The sequence below is a fragment of the Bos indicus genome, chromosome 26, assembly GCF_029378745.1.
Source record: "Bos indicus isolate NIAB-ARS_2022 breed Sahiwal x Tharparkar chromosome 26, NIAB-ARS_B.indTharparkar_mat_pri_1.0, whole genome shotgun sequence".
NCBI classification, from domain to species: domain Eukaryota; kingdom Metazoa; phylum Chordata; class Mammalia; order Artiodactyla; family Bovidae; genus Bos; species Bos indicus.
The window spans coordinates 7,122,007-7,146,525 of record NC_091785.1 but is presented as its reverse complement, the minus strand read 5'-3'; the positions used below and the strand labels follow the sequence as shown (position 1 = coordinate 7,146,525).

Here is a 24,519-nt window from a genome sequence, read left to right as displayed (position 1 = left end):
TCCGACTCTTTCCGACCCCATGAATTGCAGCACGCCAGGCTTCCTTGTCCATCACCAGCTCCTGGAGTTCACTCAAACTCATGTCCATCGAGTCAGTGATGCCATCCAACCATCTCATCCTCTGTTGTCCCCTTCTCCTCCTGCCCCCAATCCCTCCCAGCATCAGAGTCTTTTCCAATGAGTCAGCTTTTCGCATGAGGTGGCCAAAGTACTGGAGTTTCAACTTTAGCATCATTCCTTCCAAAGAACACCCAGGACTGATCTCCTTTAGAATGGACTGGTTGGATCTCCTTGCAGTCCAAGGGACTCTCAAGAGTCTTCTCCAACACCACAGTTCAAAAGCATCAATTCTTCGGTGCTCAGCTTTCTTCACAGTCCAACTCTCACATCCATACATGACCACAGGAAAAACCATAGCCTTGACTAGACGGACCTTTGATGGCAAAGTAACGTCTCTGCTTTTCAATATGCTATCTAGGTTGGTCATAACTTTCCTTCCAAGGAGTAAGCGTCTTTTAATTTCATGGCTGCAGTCACCATCTGCAGTGATTTTGGAGCCCCCAGAAATAAAGTCTGACACTGTTTCCACTGTTTCCCCATCTATTTCCCATAAAGTGATGGGACCAGATGCCACGATCTTAGTTTTCTGAATGTTGAGCTTTACGCCAACTTTTTACTCTCACTTTCATCAAGAGGCTTTTTAGTTCCTCTTCACTTTCTGCCATAAGGGTTTTCGAGTTTAATTCTTCTATATACCTATTTGTGAGCTCTTGAATTTCAGAATCCAACCACAAATGTGTTATCTTCTTCTTTGCTTTTCTTGAAGACTATGAAAATCTAAATATATTTTTAATTTCACTTGACTAGAGCTTGTATCCACTTTCATTTGATTCATATCGATATACATTTTTTAAGTTTAACAAAAATCACATGGATAACTAAATGGAGGCTGTACAGTTGCTATTTTAAGAACCAGTAAAAAGTTTTTCTCAATCATATTTTCTTAAAATCATATAAGGAGGAACTCATCAAATTTATATGCAAAGTAGAATGCTGCTTTATTGTTTAGTGAAATTAAGAGACAATAGCTTTCCTTTATTACCAACGGGAAGAAACCCGTATTTACATTGTCCCCAATTGCAGAAGGAAGAAGAAATTACAATGCCTATAAAAACACTCCATATTCGTTTTTAGGCTGCTGCATCATTTGTGGTTTACGGTTGGTTCTTCTTGAACACATTCAGGAAGCTGGTGAGAAGTAGACTTGATCTGTTTTGAAACTTAAGTTGTGGTAAGAATGAGTAATAACCCTGAAGTGCCATGTGGAATTAAGGTATCAGTCATGTCATTAAGTTATCTGCGGCTTAGTAGCATGTAGCAGAGTACTATGCAGAATTGCAACAGAGGGTAGAATAGAGCCCTGAGCGCTTCTCTTATTTCCGAACTTTGAAATCATCCAGAGAGGTGAACATTCACTTTTGTTTGTTTGTCTGTGTTTCAATATTTGTTTTTAAAACAGCAGTGATATAGTAGAGTCTCCAAACTATTAGGGGTCCAGCATGGAACTAGGCATGTTGGAGACAGAAAAAACTCATCAGTATGGCTTGTTTCTTAACTAAGGTTGCCAGATGAGACACGGGACATTCAGTTACATGTGAATATCAGATAAACAATGAATTTTCTTAGTATAAAGATTTCCCATGTAACTTTTTCTAAATCTGTGTTTTTAATTGCTATATTTGAAACTATCTTCCTCCAGAAACTCACAGGTTACTAAGAGAAATAACTTTCCTTAAGGAGTAGCATAAAACAGCAGGTTAGCAAGTTCTAAATTGTGTAGTTTAGGTCAGAACTTCATAGTTTTTGTTTTGTTAAGTTTTGTTTTGTTTTTCCTCCTGTGTCACAGCTTATAGATGGCCCTAGTGAGAAGCATTAAGGTTTGTAGCATAAATTTTGAGTTATGGTAGTTCCTGGTTATTTCTTCTATATCTTTTCATTCAGGAAAGCCAATGTAAAACCACCTAATGAGAGTGTCTTTATCGCAGAAATGATCCTGAAGCTATTCTAGTCTATGTATCTTTTAAATTACATTTCAAAAGCACCTTTCATCTGATCCAAGGAGCCGACTCATTGGGAAACTCCCTGATGTTGGGAAAGAACAATGGCAAAATGAGAATGGGGAGGCAGAAGATGAGAAGGTTAGATAACATCACTGACTCAATAGACATGAATTTGAGCAAACTCCAGGAGATATAGGAGCCTGGCATGCTGCCGTCTGTGTGACTGCAAAGTGTCAGACAGAAACGAGCGACTGAACAACAACCTTTTAGCTACTATTAGTAACAAATTACTTGCCACCAGATTTTGTCACATTAACTCATGTATTGTTAAGAAGCCTTGTGTTATCTTTATTATTTTTTAAATTTTTGGCCGTACCATGGGGCATTCGAGATCTTAGTTCCCTGACCAGAGATGGAACCCATGCCCCCTGTAGTGGAAGCACAGTTTTACCCACTGGACCACTAGGGAAGTCCCCGCACATTGTCTTTAGATGTCATGAGATGTCCTGATACCCCCAAAGCCAGCATGGATCAGAGGAGTTGGGAAAAGTATCTTTGGAGAAACTGAATTTGAATGAGGTCTTGAAAGCAGAGAGAGAATACAATTAAGTGGCAGAGTGTGAAAATTTTGCAGCTGATAAACAAGGGTAGCCAATTCCCAGCCAATAAAATGACCAGAGCAAGAGTTTACCTAAAAATAGAAATACCTGCTCAGCTTCCTCAAGTCACTGAAAATCAATGGAAGGATTACTTCAAAAATCTTCTTTTATAAAGTGGTGCATTTTAGATAAAGACTTAAACCATTGGGAAAGACACAGCTGTGTCTTCCTAGCTATTCACAGCTTCTTTTTTTTGTCTGTTCTGTTGTATTTTAATTGCTAAACAGCATTCAAGAAATTAGATTTATAACAAAATTAAACTGTTAAATATTTTAAATTCTCCAATGAGTTTGAGAATTTGAGAAATGACATTTTTATGTAAAGCCTGCAGAGCAGTGAGAGTTATTTGGGAAACTTTCTCTAACCTCCAGAGTGTCTCCAAGTATTTACAATATCATGAACAAGATTATTACTTATTTTTCAAAATAATCTCTATAAATAACCACTTGAACTTTTAAAATGTTGCGCTTTATCTCATATCTCAATGTTCTAAATAGATGGTCTGGGAAATATCGAAACGATCTTAAAAGTAGCAGCTGTTTAACAACATGACAATGTTTTGGTAAATTCTTATTATGTAAAATAATGAAGCTCAGGACTTGGGAGTCTGTTGGCCATAGATTTTCATCATCAGTGTGTTGCTTTCCAGTCCTGCCTTTGGGTATTATTTGTCAGTTCAAAAATTCTGCTGCTTATTGCTTAATCCAGCTTGGAAACCATAAGTAAGATAGGAAATATGATTTACCTTGTGAAGTAGAATATGGCTGGCAAAATCACCTAGACTATATCAAAATAATAAAAATGTATTACAAAATGAGTAAATGTATCTAATTGTTACACATGTCTGGGTTCTAGTGGTTATTTTAGAGCATTTCTGTTTTTTTTTTTTTTTTTAATTATACACACATGCACACAAATGCATACACACCAGCTAAATATTTGTATGTATTATCCTTATATTACAGAGGGGAGGTGAAGGTTCAGAGTTTGAATGCTAGCCTGGTATCCTAGAACTAAATACTGAGTTTTTCTGGTTTCATATATATTCCTTCTTACATACCATCTTTCTTTTTGAACTCTTGAAGAGAATTTAGATGTTGAAATATCCATTAGCAAAATGAAATTATATCACTGAAGTCATAGACGTGCAAGAGGCAACCAATTTTAATCCCTATAAAAGCTGATAAAATAACTGTTTGCAGAGATCCCTGTCTGACCCCTGCAATGTCCACCGTGATGATCGAGAAGCACTCCAGTCCTTGTTCCATCTTCAAACAGTGCCCTGGCAAAGCTGCCTAGATGTGGTTTGCTTAGGAGTTGGTCCAAGTATCACTGCCCTAGTGGATCACATTTTGCTTTGTCATGTGTGATGTGGCTAGTCATTTCTTTTTCAGTATACTATAAATAAGCATGGCAAAAGAACAGCTAGTCTATTTTCTTTCAATTGTATTTACTATATTGTTCTAAATCTAAAGCTTGGCACTGACCCATACAGGTTAAAGATTATCATTATGAAAAGTTGCCTTTCAAACATGTACATAATCCATTAACACAATTTTTTTCTCAGGTAGCTGGTGGCTTAGATGGTGAAGAATCTGCCTGCAATGCAGGAGACCCAGGTCAATCCCTGGGTCAGGAAAATTCTCCTGGAGAAGGAAATGGCTAACTTCTCCAGTATTCTTGCCTGGAGAATTCCATGGACAGAAGAGCCTGGTGGGCTACAGTCCATGGGGTTGCAAAGACTTGGACACAATTAAGAGACTAACACTTCCCTTTCATAATGATACTAAAGGTGTCTAAAGTGAAATTTCATATTATCTTTGAGGAAAAAGGATAGAGTTAGTGAGTATGTAATACAAACTTGTAATTCAGAAAGTCATCACAAATCCCAGAAGGAAAGTGGCTAGGAACAGGATCAAGAAATTCAGAGTGATAGTAGGTGGATTCTAGAAACCACGTTATTTTCCTGAACATAACTTTGAGATACTCCTTTGTTTTCCTATTTCACTATCTTCCTGATAGGATAGCAACAGCTTCTAAAAATGTTTCTATCAAACCAGGTAAGTATGCAATGGGTTTATTTTTCTGTTTTATTTTCTTGATCAGGAAAATATATGATTTGACCTCCTGGTCATCGGGAGAAAGGAAATTTGTGAACACCTGCCATTTATTTACGGCTTCCCAGGTGGCACTAATGGTAAAGAGCCCACCTGCCAATGCAGGAGACAAGAGACACAGTTTGATCCCTGGGTGGGGAAGATCCTCTGGAGAAGAGCGTGGCGACCCGCTCAAATATTCTTGCCTGGAGAATCCCCATGGACAGAGGAGCCTGGTGGGCTACAGTCCATAGGGTCGCAAAGAGTCAGACACAACTGAAGCGACTTAGCACACATCAACAACCATTTATTTGGGGCTTCTCTGGTGGCTCAGACAGTAAAATATCTGCCTGCAATGCAGGAGACCCAGATTTGATTCCTAGGTTGGGGAGATCCCCTGGGAAGGAAATGGTTAACCACTCCAGTATTCTACCTGGAGAATCCCATGAACAGAGGAGCCTGGTGGGCTACAGTCCTTGGGGTCTCAAAGAGTCAGACATGACTGAGCAAGTAACACTTTCACCATTTATTTAGATATAAAATGTCTTATCCCCAAAAGACTTAATGTCTTCTTAAAGCAACAACAGTACAATAATAGTAATAATACAACTCCTCTCCATAGGTCACATACAGCAGTGCCAAAGGGCTTCACTTGGCTTTGGATGGTGCTTCCTGTCAGCTCTGCTTCTGTCTGATACCCTACTACTGCCCACTTTTAAAGCCTTTGCCATGTCCCTTGGGAGCAAAAAGCAGGGTCGAGATGTGCCATATGTTAATCATGACAGAAGCACTAAATAGCTTTTAGAGTACCCAATTTTGAGTTGAGCTTGCCTACCAGCAGAGCTCTGTTTATGTAAGCCATTGAGAATGTGCCCATTTTACATAAGGTTTTGTTTTTAGAAACGTGGAAGGTGGAAGGAAGAAAGATCAATATTAGGAAAAACATACTGAGAAATTGAGGCAAAGGGGAATGGTATATGTGGGAATAGGGAACAGATAGGAAAAGAGCATGGAATCAGAACAACAGTCTGATCTGGGAGGTCTGGAATGCCTTTTAAAACTGGGTCATAGTTTGGAGCTATGCTTCCTAGCAAAAGTGCAAAGAGGTCATAAAATATCAACAGATGCATTGCTCAAAAGCAGCATGAGTTATCCACACTGCTGGCTGGTATCACCCTGCAACAACTAGCCCACAATAGTTACCATGTTGCTGCCTCATGTGATCAGTTATGTGCTGAACTGCATGTTCTGGAGGTCGGGAGGATTGCCATCTTCTTATGAAAATTGAATTAGCTAGCAAAGGCAAATGTCCAAACAGAAGTATGTTCCATTGGACTGAAAAGTACATAAGCAAGCTTGGCCAAGAAATGTGCACTAACATTAGCAAATGCTAGAGTTGTCCCAGAGGTCTTCATTTAGATCCTCTCATGAAATCTTATCACCCTACAGTATAGATATTACAGATATCTACAGATAAGCAAATGCAGGTCCAGCAAGGTTAAGTATTACAGCTTACTTGAAGATATATAACTAGTGGAGTCTGGAACTGAGAATGTTGGACTCTAATACCCATACTCTTTCCATCATACGATATCAAAGATTGCAGATGGAAGTGGGGAGAAAGTGGTAGGAAAAACGTTTGGTAATTTGCTACATCTTTTTGAGGCAGTTTATATACAGTGCATCTACAGTGCCTGATACATGCACAAAATTGTCAGGTATTATGCTAATATGTTGTTTTAACAATTCTGCTTCCTTAGCAGTGTAATAACAACCTCTGTTGGCACCCTTACCCAGGATTATAGGATTTGTAGATAACAAAAGATGGTGTGTGTGTGTGAGGGTGTGTGTGTATATATAGTCATGTTTTTCTATTCTTATTAAAATCTCTTAGCAAAGATGGTAGTTATTTATGTCTTAACCATCCTATTGCTTTGACACTAAGAGATGTTTTAAATATAATTCAGGAAGCTGGTTGCTGACAGATGATCGCTTTTGTGTCTGTCAATGGGAATGTTTTCATCCTATCTAATTTTAGACTTTCTCTAGATATAAATAGTTTGTTCTTGAGGATCAAGGTGAAATGCCTTCATGCTAAAAAGTTTCCTGGAGTCACTTACGCAGTGTCATTTGAGAATTCACTACTTTTTTCTCATGCTAAGTCATTTGGACCTCTCCCTAGGTGCTTCTGTGATCTGCCTTCTGCTTCCCCTCCAGCCTGCTCTCTCATTACTTCCCGCCTCTTTCTTAGTGCTCCAAAAACACAAATGTGTTTATAGTGCCACTCTGGTGTTCTTGCCCGGAGAATCCCAGGGACAGAGGAGCCTGGTAGGCTGCTGTCTATGGGATCGCACAGAGTCAGACACGACTGAAGTGACTTAGCCACCGCCACCGCTACTGTTTTCAACTGTCTACTTTTGCTCACATGATCCTCTCTGCCTAAAATGCCTGTCCACTTTGACGCCCTCTCCACTTCCCACCACCTCTGGCCCAAGACTCAATTCAACTATAAGTTCTTCCAGGAAGGCTGTGATAAAATATTTCCAAACTCAATGGCATCAGCAGTTCTCCTCTGTGTCTGTCCATACCATTTTATTATATCTGGCTTTTCTGCATTTGACTTTTCCCCTGCCTTCTGCCTAGACACATGTTTTGTGATTGAAAAAAGTAACCTCAACCCTAATTCTAACCTTTCCAGGGACAAGAATTGTCTATGTGTTCTTCAACACATTTGGTGTTGGTGCTCCATGCTGCTGCTGCTGCTAAGTCACTTCAGTCGTGTCCGACTCTGTGCAACCCCATAGATGGCAGCCCACCAGGCTCCCCATCCCTGGGATTCTCCAGGCAAGAACACTGGAGTGGGTTGCCATTTCCTTCTCCAATGCATGAAAGTGAAAAATGAAAGTGAAGTCGCTCAGTCGTGTCTGACCCTCAGTGACCCCATGGAGCCTACCAGGCTCCTCCGTCCATGGGATTTTCCAGGCAAGAGTACTGGAGTGGGGTGCCATTGCCTTCTCCGGTTGGTGGTCGATATAGCTATATAATTATCCACATTCTTTGGTGCTATGGGCGTGTGATGGGATGTTCTGTTTGGCTTTTGGGGGTGGGTATTGATGGTGAGCTCTATTCAGGTAGACCATTCACCTGCTCACTTGTTACAAATGACATCATAAATCTAAAGAAGTTACTTCTCGAAGCTCTGTCTTCTTGTTCAATTCCTGAGTGGTCTTTCCTTATTTTGTTTATTCCCACATGCTACTTGACATGGCTAGAAGGATTTCCTTAAGGCGTAGGATCATGACACCTACATACCTTAAACAAATAATTAAAATACAGGCACATAACCTCTTAGTGTTCTCTGTTACAATCTGGCCCCAGCCTACCATTCTGGCTGACTTTTCCAAATGCCCTCAATCCACCTTGGTTCCTGTGAAGCTGAACTTTTCAGCACACTTCATCATTCATATTGTCCCCTCTGTTTAGAACACTGTCTTCTATAATTACAAATCCAAGTTCTATCAATATTTCAATGCCTGGTTAATGTCTCTTCTTTTTACAAAACCATTCCTGGGGTTTCTACGTACATGAAGTTCCTTTCTCTTCCTTCAAGGTTGCTTCATATGTTCTTAACTTGTGAGATTTACATTTTCTCCCTTGTATTATAATTATGTTTGTGCTTCTCACAAAAATGCCTGGAACTTCAATTTCCCCCAACGGACAACTGGAGATAAGATAAATGGATCTCTAATCAATGACTATAGTAAAGTTGCAGGATATAAAATCAACACACAGAAATCCCTTGCATTCCTATACATTAATAATGAGAAAACAGAAAGAGAAATTAAGGAAACAATTCCATTCACCATTGCAATGGAAAGAATAAAATACTTAGGAATATATCTACCTAAAGAAATTAAAGACCTATATATAGAAAACTATAAAACACTGGTGAAGGAAATCAAAGAGGACACTAATAGATGGAGAAATATACCATGTTCATGGATTGGAAGAATCAATATAGTGAAAATTAGTATACTGCCCAAAGCAATTTATAGATTCAATGCAATCCCTATCAAGCTACCAATAGTATTCTTCACAGAACTAGAACAAATAATTTCACAATTTGTATGGAAATACAAAAAACCTCGAATAGCCAAAGCGATCTTGAGAAAGAAGAATGGAACTGGAGGAATCAACCTACCTGACTTCAGCCTCTACTACAAAGCCACAGTTATCAAGACAGTATGGTACTGGCACAAAGACAGAAATATAGATCAATGGAACAAAATAGAAAGCCCAGAGATAAATCCACGCACATATGGACACCTTATCTTTGACAAAGGAGGCAAGAATATACAATGGATTAAAGACAATCTCTTTAACAAGTGGTGCTGGGAAAACTGGTCAACCACTTGTAAAAGAATGAAACTAGAACACTTTCTAACACCATACACAAAAATAAACTCAAAATGGATTAAAGATCTCAACATAAGACCAGAAACTATAAAACTCCTAGAGGAAAACATAGGCAAAACACTCTCTGACATGCATCACAGTAGGATCCTCTATGACCCATCTCCCAGAATCTCGGAAATAAAAGCAAAAATAAACAAATGGAACCTAATTAACCTTAAAAGCTTCTGCACATCAAAGGAAACTATCAGCAAGGTGAAAAGACAGCCTTCAGAATAGGAGAAAATAATAGCAAATGAAGCAACTGACAAACAACTAATCTCAAAAATATACAAGCAACTCCTACAGCTCAACTCCAGAAAAATAAATGACCCAATCAAAAAATGGGCCAAAGAACTAAATAGACATTTCTCCAAAGAAGACATACAGATGGCTAACAAACACATGAAAAGATGCTCAACATCACTCATTATCAGAGAAATGCAAATCAAGACCACTATGAGGTACCATTTCACACCAGTCAGAATGGCTGTGATCTAAAAGTCTACAAATAATAAATGTTGGAGAGGGTGTGGAGAAAAGGGAACCCTCTTACACTGTTGGTGGGAATGCAAACTAGTACAGCCACTATGGAGAACAGTGTGGAGATTCCTTAAAAAACTGGAAATAGAACTGCCTTATGATCCAGCAATCCCACTGCTGGGCATACACACTGAGGAAACCAGAAGGGAAAGAGACACGTGTACCCAAATGTTCATCGCAGCACTGTTTATAATAGCCAGGACATGGAAGCAACCTAGATGTCCATCAGCAGATGAATGGTTAAGAAAGCAGTGGTACATATACACAATGGAGTATTACTCAGCCATTAAAAAGAATACATTTGAATCAGTTCCAATGAGGTGGATGAAACTGGAGCCTATTATACAGAGTGAAGTAAGCCAGAAGGAAAAACACCAATACAGTATACTAACGCATATATATGGAATTTAGAAAGATGATAACAATAACCCTGTGTACGAGACAGCAAAAGAGACACTGATGTATGGAACAGTCTTATGGACTCTGTGGGAGAGGGAGAGGGTGGGAAGATTTGGGAGAATGGCATTGAAACATGTAAAATATCATGTATGAAACAAGATGCCAGTCCAGGTTCAATGCACGATACTGGATGCTTGGGGCTAGTGCACTGGGACGACCCAGAGGGATGGTATGGGGAGGGAGGAGGGAGGAGGGTTCAGGATGTGGAGCACATGTATACCTGTGATGGATTCATTTTGATATTTGGCAAAACTAATACAATTATGTAAAGTTTAAAAATAAAATAAAATTTAAAAAAAAGAAAAATGATAAAAGGATCTTATGCATAATAGTAATTCTTTTAATTTTAAGTAACAAAGTAATGTATTCCTCCTCATATGACTCAAAAAGAGACCATATTAGAGGGATAAGCTATTCTATGGACTCAACACTCCTTGGAACTACCCCAAACTTTAATGATCAGCCAAGAAATCCATTTAAAACAAGTAGGATTCTCTCTCTGATCTCAGCTATTCTGTGCACATTTTCAATCTTTCTCTTAGCAATCCTGTTTTCTCTTCCTTTTCTATTCATACAGTACAGATTACTTAAATGGAGCTCCTACCTGTTCTCAGTTACAAGTGTCCTTGATTTTCAGTTTCCCCTAAAGAGAATCTGATTGGGCCATTCAATCAGGGTCAAAAATAGCCTATTGGCTGTGGTCACTGATCCCCAAGCAGCTATGAGCATAAGAGCCTAAAGGCAAAGGAAAGTGTTATCAAACATTTGCATGGATGGGCTTAGAGTAAAGGATATTATTAGAGAATTGTGATGATGATGCTCTGAGAAGACACAAAAATGTATCTATTATAGATTGTTGTGAGTATCAAATGTGATAATTTGTGTTAGAAGAAGTATAGCATGTAGTACCTGTGGTCAGACTATCTGAATTTGAATCCCTGTTCTGCATTCATCAACTTTATGGCCTTTGGAAGATTGCTTAATCTCTGTTCACCTTAGTTTGCTCATCTGTTAAACTGGGAAATATAATAGTAACAAATTATACCACTGTTGTGAAGATGAAGTTCTAAAGTATAATTCACTATCACAGAAACTGGTGTATGGTATATGCTGATCACTCAATAAATATTCAGTTCAGTTCAGTTCAGTTCAGTTGCTCAGTTGTGTCCGACTCTTTGCGACCCCATGAATCGCAGCATGCCAGGCCTCCCTGTCCATCACCAACTCCCGGAGTTCACTGAGACTCACGTCCATCGAGTCAGTGATGCCATCCAGCCATCTCATCCTCTGTCGTCCCCTTTTCCTCCTGCCCCCAATCCCTCCCAGCATCAGAGTCTTTTCCAGTGAGTCAACTCTTCACATGAGGTGGCCAAAGTACCGGAGTTTCAGCTTTAGCATCATTCCTCCCAAAGAAATCCCAGGGCTGATCTCCTTCAGAATTAAATATTGTTAAATAAGATTATTTGCATAGCTGCTAATCTATCATTTACATGAACTAAAGGTTTGTTTCCAACCTCTCCTACTTGCCTTTATTAAACTATACATTTCTTGAGAATAAGGACTCTACATTATATATTGCTGTATCTGTCATAGCACATAATGTGTTTCTTATACATGTTGGTCACAGTAGATGGATGGATAGATGGATAGATGGGTCAATGAATGGATGGAAATAAGAAAAGGGAGAGAGTGGGGGAGAGAAAGAGGGACAGAAGGAGGAAAGAATAACACTAAGTCTTTAAATGCATATCAAAGTAGAAAAGCAGATTTGGCAGCTTTATCCGTAAAGGATATCAACCCATAAACTTGAGGGCAGAATAGGGAAAATAATACAGCATATGTCTCATGGGATGATAACTGACTGTGTTCTGCTCTACTGGTCAAAATACTAGCTATGACTGTCTGTTAGTGAGATAAGATCTATTTCTCAGTTTTGTCATTGACTGAATATAGGAACTGAAGGATGCCAGCCTTGTATTGTAGCTGCACCTAATTAAAACCACTCGATACCTTATGATTATTAATAATTTTAATGCCTTAAAATTAAGACATTATTCAATTAGCAGATTATTTGCTATAAGATCTTTAAAAATGGATCAAGTAGTAGTTACGGTTTATTAAACTACAGATTCCGTTTATCAAGCGTTTTCTTTTGAGCCATTTAGATGAAGTTAAGATTGCAAAAGTTATTGCTGACTTGCTAATTGGTTGCAGTGTAGATTCCATTTGTGTTACTGCCCAGATAACATTAATTAAACACCTGAGTTTGATTAGATTGTCTACCCTAGCGATCTAGATGCATAAAGTCACCAGAATGGAAGGGAGTGGCGGGCAGTTTTCATATAGCAGTGGACTTGGGGGTGGGTGAAAGTGAGTTCACACCTATCCTGTTAGCCCACTCGGATGGTCAAGGGAAACACAGCCCGCAGAAGAATAGCCATGGACCATAGCTTCAGAATTCGCAAGGATAGATATTTCCAAGATCAGAATACAACATGATCAGTGGAAGGGACACATATGCTGGGAACAGATAAATCTGATTTAAGATCCATATCTGTCACTTTTTAACTGTGTGAACTCTAGGAGGCTTCTTGAATCTCTGTAAGGTTCAGTTACTTCATTTATTTAGAAATTGGCAAACTTTTTCTGTAAAGAGCCAGATAGTAAATATTCTAGGCTTTGCATATCACATATGGTCTCTTAACATTCTTTGCTTGTTTTTGCTTTAAAAAAAAAATCCTATAACCGTGTAAAAATTGTTCATGCCTTGAGAATTATACAAAAACAGGCTGGCTGCTGGCTGGTTTGGGGCCAGGGAGTTTTCTAACCCTATCAGTTCAGTTCAGTTCAGTCTCTGAGTCATGTCCGACTCTGCGACTCCATGGACTGCAGCACGCCAGGCCTCCCTGTCCATCACCAACTCCCAGATCAGTTGTATTATTGAGATTTCACTTTAAAGCAGCAAATACCTGGCTTAGAAAAGTGTTCGATAATTAATGTATCTCCCAAGTGTCAGTAGAGCTAAAACTTTTGGTCAGGTTCCTTTGTGCCATAGCTGTTGTGTAGATGACCTGACTCTGTTACATATGTATTTTGCAACCTGCCTCCCTAGTGCTCTTAACACAGTATATGCTCAGTCAAAGATTTCTTCTTAATGGGAAAGGCAGTGCTCAGTGCACCAACTGCCTCCGCATTCATGGGGCATTTGTCCTGGACAGTGTGTAGCAGGTGAAGTATAGAGCGGATGCACAGTCAATTCTATAGGGCCCAGAAACAAGAGCCAACTAAGGAATTGTTTTCTAAACATCTGGTATCCATCAATAACTGTCATGCAAACTGAAGTATCATGGTCATGTTGAATAGAGGGACTAAGGAGAGCAATAGGGTAATATGAATCAAGGAGGACTTCTTGGTGATACTAACATTGTCGCTATTAACTGTGTCTAAAGAGCAAACAGATGTGATAAAGGAATCTGTTGAATTTTTAAAGACATGTATATAATCAGTAGTATCCTATAAGGTTTCCCAGGGGGTACAGTGGTAAAAAATCTACCTACCAATGCAGGAGATGCAAGAGACACAGGTTCAATCACTGGGGGGGCGATGATCCCCTGGAGTAGGAAATGACAGCCCATTCCAGCATTCTTGCCTGGAAAATTCCATGGATAGAGGAGCCTGGCAGGCAGCTCAGGGGTTATGAAGAGTTGGACACGACTGAGCACACAAACACACACATAGTCAATATACAGCCATTTATAATTTCTCCTGTTTCAACCCTGCTAGCCTCAATTCTCTCTTTACATTTTGCTCCTAAGGTTTCAAGCATTATCAATTACTTGCTGTTCCCTCCATGCAAGATTTCCTTGAGGTTTTCCACAAGCTATTCCTTGTGACAGGACCACCTCACTCTCCTTTTGACAAATTTCTACATACACAACAGTTCTCATCTGAGGCATCACCTCTTCAAGCAGCTTCCCATGATCCTCTTCACCATCAATCCATGCTCCTCCCCAACTCCATCTTCCAGTCAGACTTGGAGAATTCCCATGTGATTGTGTCACTCCGTTCACACCTCTGATATGCCAATCATACTGCATTATAACTGTCAATAGGTTTTTTTTTTCTTTTTTTTTTTTTACCTACTGTGAGAAGGCAATGGCACCCCACTCCAGTACTCTTGCCTGGAAAATCCCATGGACGGAGGAGCCTGGTAGGCTGCAGTCCATGAGGTCACTAGGAGTCGGACACGGCTGAGCAACTTCACTTTGACTTTTCACTTTCAGGCATTGGAGAAGGAAATGGCAACCCACTCCAGTGTTCTTGCCTGGAGAATCCCAGGGACAGGGGAACCTGGTGGGCTGCCGTCTATGGAGTCGCACAGAGTCGGACACGACTGAAGCGACTTAGCAGCAGCAGATTGTAAACTCTTGGAATCCAAAGATTTTATTATTTGCACCTCTATATACCCAGCACCTAGGATAGCACCTGGCTCACAGTCTATATTTAGAAACTTATTTAGGATTTCCATGTAAAATACAAGATACTATTGAATTCAAATTTTAGACAAACTATGATTTTTTTTTATTACAAGTGTATTATTGCATAGGACACTCATAGTAAAAAAAAATTGTTTATCTGAAATTCAAAGTAAATTGGATGCCCTGTATTTTTATTTACTAAATCAGGAAACCCTACTTTATGAATCAGTGAATGGGTGAATGAATGTCATTCTTTTCTATATTAAACAAGAAACCATTTTTATTTATTTATGCAGTTTTCAGATTAGAGAGTGAGCCATATAGAAATTTTCATGAATCTGAAACCCTTGACTGCACTTTGAAATCCTTTTTTTAATGTTAGCTGAGGGACTTCATCATTGTTAAGAGATAGCTTAATCCTTAAGTACTTTACAGATTAATAGAAGAAACATGGCAGTTATGATGGTTTCTCAGTAGGTAAACAAGAATGAATAGAATCTATTGAGATTAGACCTGATATAATAATAAAAATAATGACAGTAACAAATTATGAAAAATATTCAGAGAGAGAAAATGTTCTCCCCAATTGCTAGTGGATATATTAAAAATACAATCTCAAAGCAATATTAAATATAAATATTATTATATACATAAATGGATAACTATATGAAATGTTTTCTGTGTACAAATAGAATCAGTAACTTAACCTTTTTAGAGCTCCAAAATGTCAACCTAACCGTGGTTAAAGGTGTTAAGAAGCAGATGTCCCTGCTCAAAAAATACCTTCCTTATTTATCATCTAGTCCTTATAATTGCTGCCAATGAAAATGGAGCAAAAGGCAGTGCTGAAGTGATGCTGGAGGATCCTGTGTCAAGGGTTTTTACTTGCTTCATCTACAAAGCTGCTCTTTTCAGTGTGATCAGACTGGGGCAGTGTAAGGTAACTCCAGCTCTGCTGGCTGGGGATGACTTTGGGGTGAGGGTTAAGGGGTGGTCTAGCGATGGACAGTAGCTAACCATGCACTCAGTTCAGGCCAGGCCTTCCAAAAGAGTAAAGGACCTCAGCCGTCTCTCTGCCCAGAAATTACTTGTAAGAGTCAATTTCTATTACTTCATATATTTACTTTTAAAAATATTTATTTTATGGCAAGTAATTCAAGCACATAGTATAAAATTCAAAAGCTACAAAAGTAATTTCCCTCTCTCCTCTACCCTTTAATCATACCTTCTCTTCCCTGGATGTAGAATAATGCCCCTGAAAGTAGTTCATGCATTTTAATGTATGGTTATTTGTGTGTGTGTGTGTTTTACAAAAATGAAAGTATATACACACGGTTCTCCACTATAGTCTTTTCACTTAAGATATCCTGGAGATCACGTTCATATAGGTTTTCTTCAGTTCTTTTCATTTTTAAAATATTCCCTTGCATTAATGTAGAAAATTTTATGTAATCAGTTCCACATTGGTAGGTATTTAGGTTATTCCCAGCATTACACACAGTGCTGTTGTGCTGCTGTAATTTCCTGTTATTATCATTACTGTCCAAAACTATGAATACAGATGTAGATAAATACGAAAAATATTTTAAAAATAGTGCTGAACTGTTACACAAAGCTGAATTGTCTACATGCATTTGCACTTCTCTTACTCTAAGATGTAGCATATTTTCATATGTTTAAGAATTCTTTCTTTCTTGTCTATTAACTACCCTTGTCATTTCCTCATCTTTTAATTGAAGATCATTTTTTTATATTCTCAATAACACATATGTGTGTGTGTGTGCATGTGTACATATATAACATATATATATGTTAAATCACCTGCTGGGCAGGTATGGCAAGGCTAATAGATAATTTTTTTGGTAAAAATGGGTATATATAGTTAATAAATTCAATACCCAGTCTACTTTTTCTAACCAATGCCAACTGTAGGAGTTTTGACTGTATGTAGTGGTTTGACTTTAGCACTTTTTATTCAAATTGGCTTTATTATACATGTAGCTATAACTTTCCTTTCTTTATCCATTGTTTCTTCTATTTATTTTTGATTCAAAGTTAATACTGGCTGTGGGTGAAATTATAGCACATTAGATTAATTGAATTCTAAAATCACTAAAGAATTTTGTTTAGAGACCTAGTTATTTATCAAAATAATACAAATATTTGATAAATGAGTATCAAAAGAATGTGATCTTTAACAGTTTAACCCTATTTTAAAATTTTAGGTATTTCTCTTCCCTGAAAGAGCCAAAGTAAAATCTCAATATAAATTTAAACAATCAAAATACAATTTCATAAACATTTATTAAATAATCCTTGACTTCTTACTATGAGACTTATTTCAAATGAACATGTCTGATTTCTATGTGAAAATATGTTTCAGTCTTGGATAAAAAATGCTAATATGAAAATTAATAGCATAATATGCCACTTACATATTTGGAAAGTAGATCACAATTGCAGGCTGATAATACCCTTTTTTTTTTTTTTTAATCTAAAGAAACATCCTTAGGTTTGGGATAAATTGTCTCAGGAGCATTGAGAACCATGATAATTTGATCTTTTAAAAAGTGTCCATGTTGGTAAAACAAATTATAGAAGAGAACAGAGCACTGATTTCAATCTCCATTTCACATCTGAAAAATGAAACAGAGTCATTTTCTCAAGGTCACTCACTAAAGTTGGCAATAGAACCAGAAATAGGAGACACTCTTCTGGCATGTTGTCTAGAATTCTTAATAGGAAAGGACACACTCCTGACTTGAAGGCACTTTAAAAAGGCAACAGTCCTTTGAAATATGTGACCAAGGAAATCAACATCATTTCAAACATGCATCAATTGAAGTTTACTGGTACTTAATTTCCAGTCATCATTTGAATATATTCTTTCCTGTACTTTAAAAATATGAAAAATTGAATCATTTTTTAGCTCCATCAAATACACTAGAAACAAAGGAAAAGGAATATACCATGAATTGCTTTATTCTTGAAAGTATTTATGACCCATGAAACACCATGGAATAATTTGACTCTCCTAATGTCTTTTCCCAAAATTCAAACTGTGTTTGGCCAGTTACGTTACAAAATTACATGCATCACTATCTGAAAAGATAAGACACCAATTAGATTTATCTTAATCCATATTATATTATGAAGTATGGTTCAAATAAGAGGACATATAGTGTTAAGAAGAGAGTGTTTGATTTGATTAAATGAATAGAACATCTATTATGTTGTACTCCAGGTTTAAGTTTTTTTCTATTTTATTAGAGCAAAATTCTTTATTTTTCCTCCTAAATTAAAATACCTATTCAGATCAGATCAGATCAGTCGCTCAGTCTGTCCTACTCTTTGCGACCCCATGATTGCAGCACGCCAGGCCTCCCTGTCCATCACCAACTCCAGGAGTTCACTCAGACTCACATCCATCGAGTCAGTGATGCCATCCAGCCATCTCATCCTCTGTCGTCCCCTTCTCCTCTTGCCCCCAGTCCCTCCCAGCATCAGAGTCTTTTCCAATGAATCAACTCTTCGCATGAGGTGGCCAACGTACCAGAGTTTCAGCTTTAGCATCATTCCTTCCAAAGAAATCCCAGGGCTGATCTCCTTCAGAATGGACTGGTTGGATCTCCTTGCAGTCCAAGGGACTCTCAAGAGTCTTCTCCAACACCACAGTTCAAAAGCATCAATTCTTCGGCGCTCAGCCTTCTTCACAGTCCAACTCTCACATCCATACATGACCACAGGAAAAATCATAGCCTTGACTAGACGGACCTTTGTTGGCAAAGTAATGTCTCTGCTTTTGAATATGCTACCTAGGTTGGTCATAACTTTCCTTCCAAGGAGTAAGCGTCTTTTAATTTCATAGCTGCAGTCACCATCTGTAGTGATTTTGAACCCCAGAAAAATACCTGTAAATCATCCAAAAATAGACCAAATAGACCCCTAAGAAAATAATGGCAATATAATATCTAAATCTGTACTTCTAAACAACTGATAAAATAATAACAAGCAAAAATGAGAATAAGCTGTCTTTCTCTCCAGAAAATACACTCAAGGAGACATTCTTTAAATTTGTAAGACTTTACCAAAGAGTTTAATATTTGAAACCAGAGCACAAACTAAATGCCATTTTTACTCTAGCAATAACAACAACAAAACACTAAGACTCAGAATTTCTTATATAGTTATTTCTTATCCTAGTTGGAATGGACAGAGAATTATCTTTGATGATTAGATGGAAGAACAAGAACCATCAATCATGTCAACATTCAGAGGATTCATACATGGAATATGGAAACAATACAGATTACTACTGAAGTCAGTTCAGTTTATGTCACATAGGGAGCACAGCAGGAAAGAAATAGCAATATACAGTCTTCTGTCATTGTTTTATATCCCTTTCACTTTCACTAATTCCATGTGTTAGATTGGATCATGAAATTGCCAATAATTGGCCATCTTAACCTGCAAAAACAGCAATTTCTTTGGTTCAGCCTAATAAATGTCTATGTTCATTGTTATTGAATCATGCCACAGAATGCAGAGTTCCTAAGTCACATCAAAAATTCATTATGCCATCATCCCAGCAGAAGTAATATGAACGAATGTGAAAATTGAATTCTTTCAAATTCATAACTTCATTTATTGTGACCTTCCATGGGTATAGATCTATAAGGATTTGCATTCTCTCAGAAAGTGGGATAATACAGTGAATGGAAATATGCACCTGTGTTACCAGAAAGAATGAAATGGAGTTACTTTATGGATAATACTTATTGTTGTTCTGCCTAGAGAAACATCCTCTTTGAGCTCATGTCATAAGTCTCTGTTATCAATGAAAAACCAGAGACTGCCTTGGGAGCATTCTAACAGGTGTATAGAGTATAAACTCAAGTCTTTGTCATGAGTTGGTAAATATCCCTGATAATACACTGATTTCTATGCATTAGTTTGTTTCATTACTCCTATATTGTACAAGGTTCTAAGGGACAGAGATCATATTTTCTGTTTAGATATATTCTTTAATATGCGGACTTCCATACAGTAACATTTACTTTAGTTAAGTGGAAAGGATGTCGGCATTTTAAAAATACTCATCTAAAATTGTTTCCTTGTTATTTTATTTCATAGTAATTGTTTCCTCTAAGCTTGTGATTTCCAACTAATTTTTAAGATTTTATTAATATGTTAAAAGAAAAAAGTTTCAGTTAGTCTCTTTTGAAAAGTAGATCCTTGAACGAGTCTACAGGATCTGGATGGGGGTTCCTGCCTTCCTTTCTGGTTTCTCGTGGTCCTTGCCTTTTCCTCAATCCCTGAATTCCAACCTTATTTGTTTTATAGTAGCTATTTCCTACCCCAGGGTTATTGCATATTTTTTTTCCCATAGAAAATACATTTCCTGACTCATTTTGCTAACTCAACTCATTTGGGAGTGGGTCTTAATTTTTAATGTCCTCATAAAGGCTGTCATCTTATTTGCTAGATGATGTCCTACCTATTATTATTAATATCTCTATTAGCATGCTATTTGATCAGCATATTCAATTATACATTTGCCTACTAATTTAACTTCATCCCCAGTGGACCATAGCATTCATACATTTAGAATATAATAGCCTTCAGTAAATATTTGTTAAAGTAAATATTGACTTATTATATTCATGAGAAATGTGAATACTTAAGAATAATAAAGTTTTTTTAAAATATTCACAATGGTGTTAAACTTAATTATCTCCTGGCCGGTGGCATTATAGTATTTTTCTATTTCCTCTCTTTTTTGTTGGTTTAACTATATGTATATATATTTCTATAATTAATTTGTAGATATATTTCTTTTGTGGATTTTTCCATCTTGAAAAAGCTAATGAAAGATCATGGAAGTCTGCATTGATGAAAGTTTGAACTAGAGTAGAGGGTTGTCAGAGGAGCCATCTGTGTATAAGAATGAAGATGAGAGCTGGCATATTGTAAGGAAACAGTTATTTGCTGTAGGTGCAGCAGAGGACAGTCTGTATAGTGCCTGGAAAGATCATAGGTCAATTGGTGGAGGACCTCAGACTCTAAATGAAAGTGTAGAAACTTCTTTCTGTTGAAAATTCTCATGCAAAGAATTGACATGACTGGACTTATATTTGGAAATGTGCAGAAAAATGAGATGTGGCTTAGAGAAGGGAGAGTGTGGTGGCAAGGAGATCAGTTATAAGGCCAGATCAACATTCCAGGGTAGAGATAGTGATAGCCCAAAGTAAAGCAGTGGCTCTGAGAATGCAAACGAAGAATGGATGTAAGAGAAAAGGCAAAGATGGAACCAATATAATCAATCAGAGCCAATGATGGATAAAGGAAAGTAAAAAAAAAAAAAATCTAATTTTTGAGGCTAAGCAAATATAAGAATGGTGATGTCATTTGCCAAGATAGGAAACACAAGGAAAACAGTGGTTTTGAGGTTAAAAGAAAATGAATCAGGTTTGAATTCAAGGTTGCAGTGGAACTTTCAGACAAGGGTGTCCAGTAGAAGAAAAGTAAACTTAGAAATTAAGACTTAGAAGTCATTAATACAAAACTAACAGCTGATGCCATAGAGAGCTCCCCAATAAGAAAAGTTAGAGCAATGAAAAGGCCAAAAGGAGAATTTTGAAGAGACACCAGTTTTCTAGTGAACCAAGAGGATTCAGGAAAACAGACTGAAAAGGTAGCGTCCGAAAACAAATGGGAGACTGGTTTATTATAGAAATTTAGAAAAGACTTCATGAGAAAAACTATATGCAAAAGAGTATCGTGCTTTCTAGATGTCAGAGGATCTTAAAGTGACAATGATGACAGTTAACATTTACTGGTTATTAACTCTATGCCACGCTTGATAAGAAGACACGTATTTTTGTATGTATTAGTTCATGTTACACTTAGTATTCGTGTTCTGTTGGGAGTACTGGAGTTATAAATCATGTTGGAATAATGGTAGGAAGTAGATAGAGTCAGTGAATGACCTGATACAGTTTTTTTTTTTTTCTTTTTTCCTCACAATACTTATCTGCTCAGGAACCAAACTTTTGAATAGCACAGCTGAACTTGCCACAAATTCTACAATTCTAGTTCATAATTAATTCAAAGTCTAATTTCAAGTGACTCTTTGATGCTTTTCATAGCCCATCAGTTTTGAATATCCTACATGTTATAGTAAGATTGCCCTTGATTTTGAGATGAATAGGATTTATTTTGTCCTAAATGTAACTATGGATGCTGTCTGAAGCACTTGACTGAGAATGAAGGGCTCTGACCCACAGTTGCCTTAAGTTCATGAGCTATTGGAGAAGTGTCAATTTCTGTCAAGGCTGGCACCGAGGGAATGCCAGGACTCTGATGACAGCAGTCACATTGCTCTAGAGCTGAAAAGGGAGAGCTCCTGCTGGCACAGTTAGTTACTTTGCATGAACTACATTCTGCTTTGGCCTCACACACTCTGTGTTTGTTCTCAGAGATATATCAATGCACTATAGAGTTTCCTAGCGGCCATGAGACACAAGAGAATTGCTTCTGAAAGAGAAGAGTGAATGTAAACTCTTGCTATGGATTATTCAGATACTGACGGTGACTCTACACTGGGATACAGCGATGATGAAGATTCCAGTGATGAAGTTCAAAGACTATCCGAGTCAGTGCACAGAAAACTGTATTTGCAACTATTTGGGGATGATTGTTCATGCTCTATGATTTCATTGAAAGGAATTTCTAACTCCTCCAAAAATGCTTAAGAAAAGAACACTACTAAACCTCACAGCTTTGTTCATTAATCAGTAGCAAGTTTGTGTAATATCTATTAATCTGCCAAATAGTAGCTACTTCTGCAGTTGTTCATAGTTATTGTCATGCTGAAATAAACTAATATACAAGTACAGAAATAAATGAATATGAGATTTTTATTTTTAAATTCAACATGCATGCTGCTGCTGCTACTGCTGCTAAGTGACGTCAGTCATGTCTGACTTCGTGCAAGTTAGACCTAGACTATTAGGGAGATACACGTGCCTTTACTTCTATATAAAGAAGTATGCTGTGTTCAGAGGCTATGTGTGTTTGTGAAAGTTTTCAGTATGTTAGATATTATCTTATAATTTTGTTTATAAAATTCTCTTGTGGCCAATGTATTTTCAAAGTCTCATGTATTAGTCTATTAGAAATTATCAAATAGCCTGATATGCCAAAAAGTAAAACTGAAAGAATGCTCAGTTGTTTTTTTTTAAGTCACACCATCTCCCTCTTTCTTCTTTCTTTCCCCCTGTCTCCTTTTCTGCATGTCTAAGCTAGTATTACATGAAGCCTCTGAGACACTGGTAGATGTTCTGTGTGAAACCAGTATCATAACAGCTATGTATAGACAGATATAAGTTTCATAAAGACATGGAGCTATTAGGAGCTTTCTGTTATATGAGTATTTACTATTTCATATCTCAGTCCAAAGGATATTTGCTTTTACTTTAGTCCTTGGTCCAATAAAGGAAATAAGCACACATAGTAAATCACAGTATTGGCTTATCTTCTTTTCTTATCAGAAGTTTCTATAATATCTCATAAAATAGGGGATGAATATGTGTCAATACTATGTCAGATGGCATTTTTCTCTCACAGGGATGGCATTTCCAGACACCTGCATAGACAAGCATGGTGGCATTAAACATCTATCTCAATAGTAAAAATTCAATAATAGTGTAATGGCAACAGGAATTTGGCATTGAATGGACTTGGCGTTGAATGATTTTCTATTGTCATAAAACATTGTTATAAAGCAGCATAGCAGGGTTAAGACGTAACTACAGATAGGAGTTCTAATAACATGAGAATCAAACTGGTTTATTGATTTAGCTTTGCAGTTGGGCACCCATTAACGTATTAATGCTGCTTTATTAATAATTAAATATAATTTTATAATGATGGACAGAGAGTCAGGAGTGCTTACTGCTTAGATGTCATCCTAAGCATTAGAATGAATTTAGGATAGTTGTTAATTTAAAATCTTATAGCAGAGGGTATAGGTAGTGAACTGATGATAAAAGAACATGTACTTTGGGACCAGACAGTTCTTTGTTCAAATTCCAGGACAGCAACTCATTAGCTATGTCTGTTTTTTGGTGTATTACATATATCCCCATGTGTAAATTTCAGGTAAAATACCCTCTGTTATATGTATTAACTGAGATTTGTGCAAATTATTTAATATGTTTCCTGATATTTCTTGTTCAGTCACTAAGTTGTATCTGACTCTTTTGCAACCCCCTGGACTGGAGCCCACTAGGCTCCTCTGTCCAGGAGATTTTCCAGGCAAGAATACTGGAGTGGGTTGCCATTTCCTTCTCCAGGGGATGTTCCTGACCCAGGTATCAAACCCACATCACCTGCATTTCAGGCAGATTCTTTACCACTGAGCCAGATAATAAATAGCAAATGTTATAACAAACTCTTTAATATGCTGTGTTGTTTATCACCCATGTTACACTTCTTTTTTTTTTTTTTTGGATACATGTCACATTACTAGGTGCTGAGCCTGACTATAGGCTATAACTTTACACATTTTCCTTTTTAAAAATAAAATATTTTCAGTTTCTATCAAATATGTCACTCTTGATCTTTGATTTTTCATCATTTGCATTTTAAAATATATATGTATTTTCTTTCTGTTGCAAGGAAATAGCATCCATTTTTGAAAGTATACACAATTCAGACCAGATAACATGATAAAAATTTTAAATGTTGGACATTTGTGATGAAAGCATAC

At 37.4% G+C, this 24,519-nt stretch overlaps 1 protein-coding gene across 5 annotated transcripts in view; it reads left to right on the top strand.

Moving 5' to 3' along the window:
• The window catches only part of PRKG1 (protein kinase cGMP-dependent 1), a 1,416,234-nt gene that overhangs the window by 1,212,859 nt on the left and 178,856 nt on the right, over window positions 1-24,519 (top strand). Inside the window, exon 1 of one of the 5 annotated variants that reach the window (XM_019988617.2) lies at window positions 22,025-22,401. The exons of the other annotated variants lie outside the window; for them this stretch is intronic. Within the exon in view, the coding sequence (XP_019844176.1) occupies window positions 22,316-22,401 (86 nt within the window). The 5' untranslated portion in view covers window positions 22,025-22,315. Of the gene's footprint in view, window positions 1-22,024; window positions 22,402-24,519 lie in introns of those variants that run through there. 5 annotated transcript variants of the gene reach the window in all.